The following is a 10,727-nucleotide window of genomic DNA, read 5'->3' as shown; positions in this document are numbered from 1 at the left end:
CCAGCAGGAATTCTTATCCAAGTGAGAGTTGGGCTGGAGGACAGAACTCTGAAGGCCCTCTCGTGTTACTGTGAAACCAGGTACTTCTTGGCCTCTCCCTGCCACGGGGTGCTCCCTGTGATCCGGCATGTGTCTCAGAGGAAGCCTCAGACACTCATGAGTTCCCTTTGCTTGTTCTCCCCACAGGAAGTCAAGCTCAGCATCCCCATGTCCTACACACTCAAGGTGCACTACAAGTACACAGTGGTCATAGAAACTCAGCCCGGGCTCCCCTACAGTCAGGTCCGGGACATGGTGGCTAAGAAGCTGGAGCTCCTACCGGAACATACTAAGCTGAGGTGAGCTCCACGCAGGGAGCGGTTAGGGGGACAGCTGGGAGCCTGCTGCTGGCCTGGTGGATGGGAGTGGAGGATGGCTCTTCACTGATGCTCTCTGACTTGATTCTTCCTCATTATCTCTACCCAGCTATCGGCCTCGGGACAGCAGTGAGCTGGTGCTCCTTTCAGAAGACAGCATGAAGGATGCCTGGGCCCATGTGAAAAACTACTGCCTGACTGTGTGGTGTGAGAACACAGTGGTGAGTGCGGTGAGCTCAAGGGCATCTAAGGCCATGTTTCTAATGGGCCACTTCGTCAACAGCAGTTCAGCATTTACCTGGCACCTTCTGTGTGCCTGGCACTAGGCTTGGTGTTAGGGATACGGTGGGTGACAAGCCTCAGCTCTGCCTCCGTTCCATTGCATCCTCACCCGGGTTGCAGCCAGGAGAGGGTTTCCCACAAGAGAAGAGCAGGCCCAGGAGCCCAAAGAATGCTTCTAGTCCCTTCCATCTGCTGCCACACCTAATTGTTTCAATGTTTAGACCCATCACTATCAAGCAAGGTTGGAATGAAGTCATAGCTTGAGGCTGAGCTCACAGCCATTCTTCACCTTCAGTTTCCACGGGTTAGAACACTTGGGAGTGAAAGAAAGTAGTGAGCATTTATTTCACAAAGAGATGCCTTGGATAAAAACCTCCTACTAACAGCAAGCACCTATTGAGAACTTCCCATGTGCCAGGTACCATGCAGTCTGTGTATAATTCTCATAATCCCCATAACTCTATGAGGCAGGTATTGTTACCCTATTTTGTAATTTAGGTAACAAGACAAAGGGAGGTGAACCTGACCAAGATTACACAGAGCCTGCCTGTACTCTTGAACACCTCGCGATACTAACAGTAAAAGGGCAGGTTATCTATAGGACCTGAGGTCTAGAAAAGAGTTAACTGACTTTCCAGTAAGAATAAAGGGAGTCAGGAGCAAAGTTCGAGGCTAAAAGTAGTAGCTACAAGTTATTACTCTTGGAAAAGGTGCCATTTCTTTTCGTTGTAGATGTTAATTATCTCCCGCAACGATGGTCCTTGGAAACCATCCATCTGCTTTCTGTCAACATACTTTTTTGTTTGCCTTTTATGTGATTTCACATTAGTGGATCATACAGTATACACTGATATATTCTTTTGTGTTTTAGTAGTCCATTCCTTTTGAATGCTAAATGGTATTCCACTGTATGGATACCACAATTTGCTTATTCATTCACCTGTTGGTGTACTTTTGGGTTGTTTCCAGCGTTTGTCAAGTGACATTAATTCTTCAACCAACATTTGCTGGGCTCTTACTGCTCTCTTACATAGGCACTAGAGATATAAAAACTAGTTAAGACACAGGCCCTTCTTGGGGGGAAGACAAGGGCAAACAGATGAATACAAAGCATGTGTTAAGTAAACTGATGGAGATGCACAAATGCCTTACTGTGTTACATAAGCACTCAGGAGGGTATCTCACCCAAAGAGGCTGGAGGGAAGTGGGACAAGTCAGTAGCCTTCCTAGAGAAAATGATGCTGAAATTGTCTTGAAGCTTATCCTGAAAAAGGTACGTAGAAATTAGCAAGGTGGAGGTGGTTAGGATGGATGTGTTACACAGATGGAGAGAACAGAGGGGAGACCACAAGAATCACCATAATGGGAAAAGGGGGCTCAGTGTTACTGGATGCAACCGGGACAGCGGCTGGAGACAAGGTTGCAAAGGCCACAGGGCCAGATCAGGGAAGGCCTTGTACACTGCTGTGCTAGGATGATGCTGTGAGCAGGGAGAAAATAGTGAGGCCTTGCTTTGGATTGATGATTCAAGGGGCATATGAGCAAGACAGGGAGCTCAGCTAGGCTGGCCGGTGGGCTTCCTCTGAGTACTCAGCTCCCCATCCACAGTCTGGAGGCTGGGGTGTCCCGACCAGAGTCCACAGTCTGCAGTCTCCACTGTCCAAAGCTGTTGTTGAGTAGGGTCCCAGTGACACTTCGGTTCTCCCTCTACTCACCTGTGTTTCCTGCTTCAGCATTTGTCGACTGTGGCATCTGCAGTTGTATCAGTCTAGGGAGTATAAAATTAAATAATTCCTAAGTGAATCCTTGGTCAGTTACTAGTTTTCACCTGCAAGTAGATTTTGAGGCCATGGAAATGACCAGAGTGGGAAAGCTATCCCAGACCATGCAGGCCTTGGGCCCACAGTGGAAGGCAGAGTCCCTCCTCCAAACCCTCATCCCTACAGCTGGGCAGGGGCTTCTGCTCAGTTAGGGAAGGGTCTCTTTGGCAGGTTCTCACTCAAAGGCAAATGTTCCACGGAAAGAAAAAAAATGAATGGGAGGGGAAGAATTAAAGAGGATGGGCCTGGAGAAAGGCCCTGTAGTAAACCCCACAAAGTAAACCTTGTGGTTATCTAAGAGTTCAGAAAATTGCCTTCAGGAAGTAGAGACATTGCAGCTGAGACTTCCTGGTGCCTCTGGCTGAGAGGAAAGGCCCAGGACCCTGAGGGTAAGTGCCAGTGCAAGGGGTCCCTTGAAAGTTTGAAAGGTCACTCTAGGTTTTCCAATTGTCTGTTTTGGGACTAATCCCTTCAGTTCTGTCTTTAAAGGATTCTGCTTAAGGAGTTCTGCTCTAAATGTGAATTACTTCACTGAAAAGGGTTTTTTTTTTTGATGTTTTAAATCATTGTTAATTTCTGTAACAATTGTTAACTCCTGCAGGGAGTTTCTGATTAATAGATTTGGAATGGCTCAGAAAATTTGCATTTCTATAGCAAGGTGCCCAGTGTTGTGGGTACTGGGGAAAGGGTATTGGATTTGGGAGTTAGAAACCCCGGTCTGACTTTAGGTTCTGTCACTTACTTGTGACTCAACCTCTGTTTCTCCATCTGAAAAGAAGTAACAATAGTTACCTATTCTACCCTTTTCAGGATTACTGTAAGGTTTCAGTAAGATTTTAAGACTATCTACAGTCCTGCATACCTTTTGGTTTCATTTATCCAACCATCCGGTGTTCATAAAGTACATGCCACGTCTATGCTAGGTACTGATCACAGACTTGCCTTTCTGAGTTTATAACGCAGGTGCTACACTGACATTTTGCCGACTGATGCTGACTTTAGCGATGCTCAATGTTCGCTGCAGGAAGTTAGGAAAACCAACAGGCCTTTTATTATTTCAGGGTGACCAGGGCTTTCCAGATGAAACTGAAGAAACCAAAAAATCTGATGCTAATAACCAGACAACAGAAGCTCAGCTTAAGGAAGGGAGCCAAGTGGTAGCACTCTTCAGCTACGAGGCTACCCAGCCAGAAGACCTGGAGTTTCTGGAAGGGGATGTAATCCTGGTGATATCAATGGGTAAGTGCTACTCCTGATTAGAGTAACTAATTCACATGTTAGCAGGAATAAATTCAAGAGCAGAGAGAAGAAAACATCAATAAGCTACAAACTTTAGCCAGTTTTCAATATCCTGCCTAGCTTTCAGCCAGAGGGAGCAAAACTGAGCACTGACCTTTCCATCTGATGCTCTCTCCTGGGCAGGGAAGCAACAAATGGCAGACTTAAATCACATTTTGATTATTAAAGATTGTTTTGGAAGCCATGGATTCTCATACCAGAACTAATGAATTGGAAGGTGGTTAGAATCATTTTGCCTTTGCACCGAACCGCATGATACTGATCTTCTGCAAACTACAATTCTTTGAATTGATGTACTTTTCGAAGATGAAGGAAGAAGGGGATAAATTTTGCCTTAAGAAGCAACTATTCAGAATTGCTCTCTCTGGCAACTTTCCTGGATGTTACAAATCAAACACATTAAACACTGAAATAAGTGGAGTGTTCTAATTTAGTTCTCAAACTTAAGTATGCTCATGCATCCTTTGCAGTTTGTGAAATAAAATTCCTTGGCCCAGCTCCAGAGATTCTGATTCGGGTCTGGGGTGGGGCTCACTAATTTGCTTTTTTTTTTTTTTTTTTTTTTTTTTTTTGTGGCCTCTCCCGTTGCGGAGCACAGGCTCTGGACACGCAGGCTCAGCGGCCATGGCTCACGGGCCCAGCTGCTCCGCGGTGTGTGGGATCTTCCCGGACCGGGGCACGAACCTGTGTCCCCTACATCGGCAGGTGGACTCTCCACCACTGCGCCACCAGGGAAGCCCTAATTTGCATTTTTAACAAGCTTCTAGGTGATGCTGGTCTACTGACCATACAGAGGAGCACCGCTCTAACTCATGGTTTGACACAGTCTTATTTCTCTACCTGGTAACAAGCAAGAGTCACATCAAAAGCTTCATTCACATGGCTGAAATCTTGTGCATTAGTAATGCAAAGTAGTGAAAACCGAACACTATTATCAATTATAACAGAATATCTAACAGGTTAAGAAATGAGAGCAGATTTTAAATTTAATGGGGTAAAGAGTGAGTGTACGAGACTGTGGCAACTAACTCAAAATATGAGTAATGAAAAACAGAAACAGGATGCACAGTCAGTGCATATCTTCTGAAAGGGAGAATGGAAACTCAGTTGTAAGAGTTGGATTTAACTCCGCACACCATTTCTTAAGTGTCAGTATCAACCAATCAGCTTAATTGTCCAGAGGTTTTTTTTCAGGGTTGGGGATAAGAAAAAGACAAGTGAATGCTCTGAAAAACCTTCTGGGTAGGTATGCAGAGAAGGTGGTGTACTCTTTACTGGGATATGTATAAAAGTCTAAGTTGGTCTCATTCAGAAAGTATCCATGTAATATTTTGATATTATAACAGTTACAGAGAAAACAGAATTCAGCATAAACATTGTGTGGGGCTGAGGGGCGAGTTCAACTGTATTCAAGTTATGAGAGTTTCATTCCAAAAGTTTCTCAAATTTAAAATGTGAATCACCTGGGGAGCTTGTTAATATGGATTCCGACTCAGGTTTGGGGTAGGACCTGAGATTTTGGCATTTCTAGTATGCTCCCAGGATCCACAACAAACAAATGCTGATCCATGACTCACATTATAGGGGGAAGAATCAAGACAACAGTTTGCAATTAGAATCACCTTGAGTGAACTGTAGAAAAAACTCCGATGCCCGACCACACTCCACACTAATTAAAGCAAGAGTTTCTGGGGACAGGATCCAAGCACCAGTGCTGCTGTAACATCTGATACAGATGTCTTACATCCAAAGATGAACTTCTGAACTGGTTCTATGGTCTGGCTTTGGAGTAGGTCATACATACCTAAGGTGTCTGATATTTATTGGCATAATGACCCTGAACAAGCTATTAATCTCTCTGGGTCTCCTTTTCCTTAGTAAAACGGGGATATTATCTACAACTGAGTTATGAAGTCTGTGCCTGCACTTTATTAGTCTCAAAGTAGGTGCTACGAAAACTCTTATATTTTACAAACATGGACTGAACCCATCACTAGCTCCGACTCTCCATTCTTTGATCATTCACCAGTGAACATTCATTATTAATATATTTAACCAATTGCATGTCCCTTTCCTGTAATCAAAACAAAGATTCCCAACAAAGCTAAAACTCTTTGTTAAAAAAAAAATCATATCTAAAGATTCATTATTCAATTTCTTTCACTTTGTTTCTCTGGTAACATTTTGAAAAGTCGAATTCATTCCTCTGCACTTTATTCCTCCATTATCATGTCCAAGACAGAAACCAATAAGGAAATGGCTAAGTCCTATGTTTGCTCTTACCTCCAGTCACTTTCCAAAGCAGACTTTTCCGTTAGCACAGCTTGGGGGGTGAAGGACTGACGAAAGATGTGTGCAATATTCAGATGAGGTAATTCTCCTATACTCATTTTAGAAATTAAAGTATACTTTTCCTTTTATCAGTGAATGAAGAATGGCTGGAGGGGGAGTGCAAAGGGAAAGTTGGCATTTTCCCCAAAGTTTTTGTTGAAGAACGTGCAACTACAGACTTGGAAAGCACTCCTAGAGTCGTCTAGGATGTTTCACAACCTACAAAGTTGAAGAAAAGGAGGTACTGTCATTTGCAAGATTCAGCACGCCTCTGCAGTACACTGTACAGACAGCGCTGTTTGGAAGTATTAATTCATCTACTTTTCCCTGTTAAAATTTAACCTGTTAGACAGTGATGTGGAACTTAAGATGGTGATTACCTTGGAGGCGGGGAGGGGGTGGTGGTTGGAAGAGTCTGGAAGGGCATGAGGGGGTCTTCTAGGGTGCTGATAATCTGTTTCTTGCTCTGAGTGCTGGCTACCCAGATATATTCAGTTCGTGAAAATTCACCGAGTTGTATACTTACTATTGGTACACCTCTCTGTGTATGTGATGCCTCAATAAAAAACTTACAAAAACAAGATACCCAGAGTGCAGGCCCAAGACCTAAGTGTAATTACCCCCATTCCTGCACCATTACTATCACAGACTCCTAGGGCCTCAGGTAACTTTACAGGTAATTCAGAAGGCGTACGCGCGCGCACACACACACACACACACACACACACACACACACACACACACACACACACACACACACAAAATAACATTTTGGGGGGTTAACAGTCTTGTTGCTTAAACAGAACCTAGACTGAGTTATGTACCCCTGAAATAGCTTTTAATTCCACAGAAAATTAAAATACTAGAACTACATCCCTTCATGTGTTCTCAGGGAGGAACATTTCTTATGAGTTCAATAATGAATGTACGCCACTAATAAATAAATGAAAAGCAGCTGTGTTCAGGAAGCCAGTTGGTTAGTACTACCCTAGTAGGTAACATTTTATGATAAGTACTCTAGTAATATACATGATAGAATGCTATCGGTTTATTCTGGTTATCATTTAATCAAATGGCCCAGTTTTTCAGGGTTAACTTGGGTGAGAGTTTTCCATAAATACTAAAGACCTGGCCTTAATCCCCCCACTTCCTTTTGTAGAATATATGTGGCTTTGTTAACAATTTTTCAAGTGTGTAGGTGTGTGTGAAAAGCACCGTTAGGAAATGAAGTGTAGACTGAATCAACATCAAGGTGAAAGGGCAGCTGCTGGGCACGCACACACACACACTGGTGAGCTGTGGTGCTGGCTTCTGGCACATGCAAAGGCCCAGCAGGCTACCACTGGAAATATGGGACACAACTTGAAGAAATACAACCCCAAAGCAAAGAACACCAATTACTGTTGCTGCTCATCACACTTAGTGAGTTTACTGGGCCGAAAGGATAAACTATCTCTGAGTTGCTTTATTAAGGGTGACAATAAGAATAAAAATGCTGAGCTGTTAAAAGAATTGACAGTTTCTTTCTACCCATCCCTTTCCATAATCCTGCATATTGGTTAGGAACATTACTAAAAGCAAAAATAACCCTGAAGCATATTTGATTTTTGACCTTCTTTGCTTTCCCCTAGATGACCTGTAAGTAGTTTAAGCTTTTGTTTTTTAAGTTGGATTTTCTTTTAGGATAAAAAAGAAACAATCTATACGCGGATCTGGTTGGAGAGAACATGGTTTAATTAAAGGCAAAGCTGAATTCAGCAGCTGCAGGTCTTGCACAGACAGACCAAAACAAAAAACAAAAACAAAAACAAAAAAATAAACACAAAAGAAAGTTTACTACACAAAACCAGTTTCTGATGAAGATTCTCCTCTCCCTCCTCATTACTCCACACTGAGGATGATAAGGCGAGGAACCCCGCCCCAAGAGTCAGAAAACATTCCATACATCAAATTCTCATGCAGAAATGGGGCTGTAGATGGGACCTGGGCACTACGTGGGACCGAGACGGTGAACCTGGTGAGCGTGGCAAGGGCGCAAGAATCCGTGACAGTTCAAACACTGGAATGTTGCAGCTGCCTGAATGCAGAGCTCAAACACACAAATGGGTAAAGGCAGCGGGGAAGGAGGCTTGGGACGGAGGGAAGGGAGAAAGGTGGACACGGGGAAGGGGCTGGAGAGAAGCACAAAAGGTTTCATATTGACACTGGGTGGGGGACTTCACCTTTTGGGACCTTTCAAAAAAATAAAACAAAACAAAAAAAACCTCAAACACCATGTCAAACTAAAAGAGCAATAATGTAAGCATACAGGACTCCAACCACTGTCACGGAAGAGCAATGAGCATGAATCTCACCCCGTTTCATTGCTGGGGTTGCCCAGACTCCAGTGACGACTGGGGCTCCTGGATGTGCTTTGCTCTGCAGCTGTTTTCCAGCTCTTAAGTCCCACGCTAGCTCCACACACTCACACGCATCACCCCTCCCCTCTGGGGGAGCAGACGGGCATGTGTGCGCACATGCGCACACACGCACGCACACGCACACACACACACACACACAAAGGAGAGCTCTCCCAGAAAATAAACGCTACCACTAGCACAGCAATTGGACATTTCGATTGTTTCCATAATTTCCCCTTAAAATATTACTTTTCCATGAAATGACTATCAGAAATGCTGTCCTTCTGTTTCTACACAAGAAAATTATCAGTCCTCTTTCCTTCTAATAAATAGCAAATAAAAGTTTATTTTCCTTCCTTTCGCCTTTTCCAGAATGGACTTCCTTGTGTTTTCTTCTCTGCGTGACGCACACGTGTCCATGTTGCCTTGAATTTCACTCTGAAAGTGGAGGCTGGGAGACTGCAGCCGGGCGGGGGCCTGGCCCCTCGGTGGGCTATGCAGACGCCGCTGCTGCTGCTTCCTTCTTCTTCAGACTGTCTTTTGGGCCCCAGCTGCTGGACCCCATGCTGTTGCTTCTTGGCGAGATGTTGTGCATGTTAGGAATAATAACGATTACTAGCACACAGCACAGGGTAGAAAAGGGGTGGAGGGAGGGAAAGGAGGAGGTGGGTGGTAAGTAGGATGGGGGCACAAAAACCAACCAAACAAAAAATAACCACACTGAAAGCTTCTACCTATTAAAATGCGTCAGACCATGAATGGACTAGCCTGCCTTTTGTGGGACTGCCTGCTTTGCTACTGTAAAATGGACAGGAATCAAAAACGTTAATTTAAAATCCTACAGCGGTTTGTCTGCAAGTCCAGCCCAGCACCACCACCCATGCTGAATCCTCGATTGGGGCTCAAGCACCTACAGAGTGAAGGGCATTTCCTGCTGGAGTCTCCAGGCCAGAGGAGGGCCCACCAGAACCTTCTGAGTGAAAGTTGAGGCCTTGTCCTCTCCCTTACGGAACATTTCCACTGGCTGAAGAGGTCAGTTTCCCCATCCTGTCACCACCAACCTCTCACAGGAGCAGTGCACGGGGCTTTCTTTGCTACACACTGACTAGAAGAAGCACATCCGTGTATGGAAGAATTCAATGTGATATCTTACTACTGAGAGTAATAACAATAATAAAAGATGTTCAGGAGTAATTTCAACTACATTCTCAGTCAGCAAAGCAATCATTAATGGATTCCTATTTTACTCCCCAAAAAGGAAAAAAAGGACTGAGACGTTCCCATTGGCTTCTCCCATCTGCCTTCCCTTCTCAGCTTTCACTTCCCATGTGGCTGGGGACATGCACGATGGAGAAGGTGAAAGGCGGTGATATCAGGTAACTGAGTGAGACAAACAGCAGTTCCTCTCTCCCTCCGGAAGGCCCCGAGGGGACGGAGAGTTCCTGATGGTTTTTTCTTTTTGCTGCACTGCAGACATTTCGTGCACACTCAGCGGGCTGGTGGAACACTTACACCCTCTCAACAGCGAGAAACAGAAAAGAGGGCTGCCACCTGCAGGGGACTGTGTGGGCCAGTCCTGCAAACCCAACATGCCATGGTTTATGGAGCCTTCATTCCCAGGGTTGCCACTCTGGCCTCAGTGTGGAGGGTTCATGGTGCCTTGTCCCCGCTGCTGTTTCTGCTTCTGCTGCATTAACAGCTGCTCCAAAGCGGAAGGTCCAGGATGCATCATGGAACTGGACCAGATAGACTGAAAAACAGCCCAGAGCTTGTCAGCAGAGGTCAAATGCCTGGTTGTCTTTAAGGGATTTGTTTTTCAATCCCAGCCAAACATAAAGGCATGTATGCCCCAAGATTCCCAAACCCTAAAAAACCCCAGCTATTAGAAAAAGTTGTTCTAAGACCAGGTCTTCAAGACAGGTTAGTTCCCATTAAGATCCCAGAAAAGGTGGAAGTATGTTTTATATAAAGTCTTTTTGCTAAAACTCAGCTCCATGTGAGACCAGAGCATTTACCAGAAAGGTTTCAGGCAAACAAAACATTTCTGAAATTAGATGCCCTTCTTTGACTTGTTTAGAAAAGGCTTAAATAAAACATTCCAAGGTGAGTCCGAATTTTCTTTATCTTAGAATCCAATTAAAACCTTCATGTCTGTCCCCCTGAGGATACTGCTTTATCACTAGTGAATTCACAAATTAAAAAAAAAAAGTCCTATTCAAGAATCTTATAAGGCAGACGGT

General features: G+C 44.3%; 2 protein-coding genes across 8 annotated transcripts in view; one reads left to right on the top strand and one right to left on the bottom strand.

The window, feature by feature from the left end:
- The window catches only part of NCF2 (neutrophil cytosolic factor 2), a 25,085-nt gene extending 18,420 nt beyond the window's left edge, over positions 1-6,665 (top strand). The window contains exons 12-15 of one of the 2 annotated variants that reach the window (XM_007450143.1): positions 187-338; positions 466-577; positions 3,520-3,697; positions 6,182-6,665. In XM_007450143.1, the coding sequence (XP_007450205.1) occupies positions 187-338; positions 466-577; positions 3,520-3,697; positions 6,182-6,294 (555 nt within the window). In that variant the 3' untranslated portion in view covers positions 6,295-6,665. The remainder of the gene's footprint in view (positions 1-186; positions 339-465; positions 578-3,519; positions 3,698-6,181) is intronic. The other variant, XM_007450144.1, reaches the window with a different exon arrangement.
- A 1,134-nt stretch (positions 6,666-7,799) lies between these two features.
- The window catches only part of SMG7 (SMG7 nonsense mediated mRNA decay factor), a 73,876-nt gene continuing 70,948 nt past the window's right edge, over positions 7,800-10,727 (bottom strand). For 3 of the 6 annotated variants that reach the window (XM_007450141.1, XM_007450142.1, XM_007450140.1), the window contains exon 22: positions 7,800-10,237. In XM_007450141.1, coding sequence (XP_007450203.1) covers positions 10,124-10,237 — 114 coding nt within the window. In that variant the 3' untranslated portion in view covers positions 7,800-10,123. The remainder of the gene's footprint in view (positions 10,238-10,727) is intronic. The other 3 variants (XM_007450138.1, XM_007450139.1, XM_007450137.1) reach the window with 3 other exon arrangements.

The sequence above is a fragment of the Lipotes vexillifer genome, unplaced genomic scaffold, assembly GCF_000442215.2.
Source record: "Lipotes vexillifer unplaced genomic scaffold, Lipotes_vexillifer_v1.1 scaffold97, whole genome shotgun sequence".
Lineage (NCBI taxonomy): Eukaryota > Metazoa > Chordata > Mammalia > Artiodactyla > Lipotidae > Lipotes > Lipotes vexillifer.
Note: the sequence above shows the minus strand (reverse complement) of the source record. Positions and strands in the feature narration are given on the sequence as shown.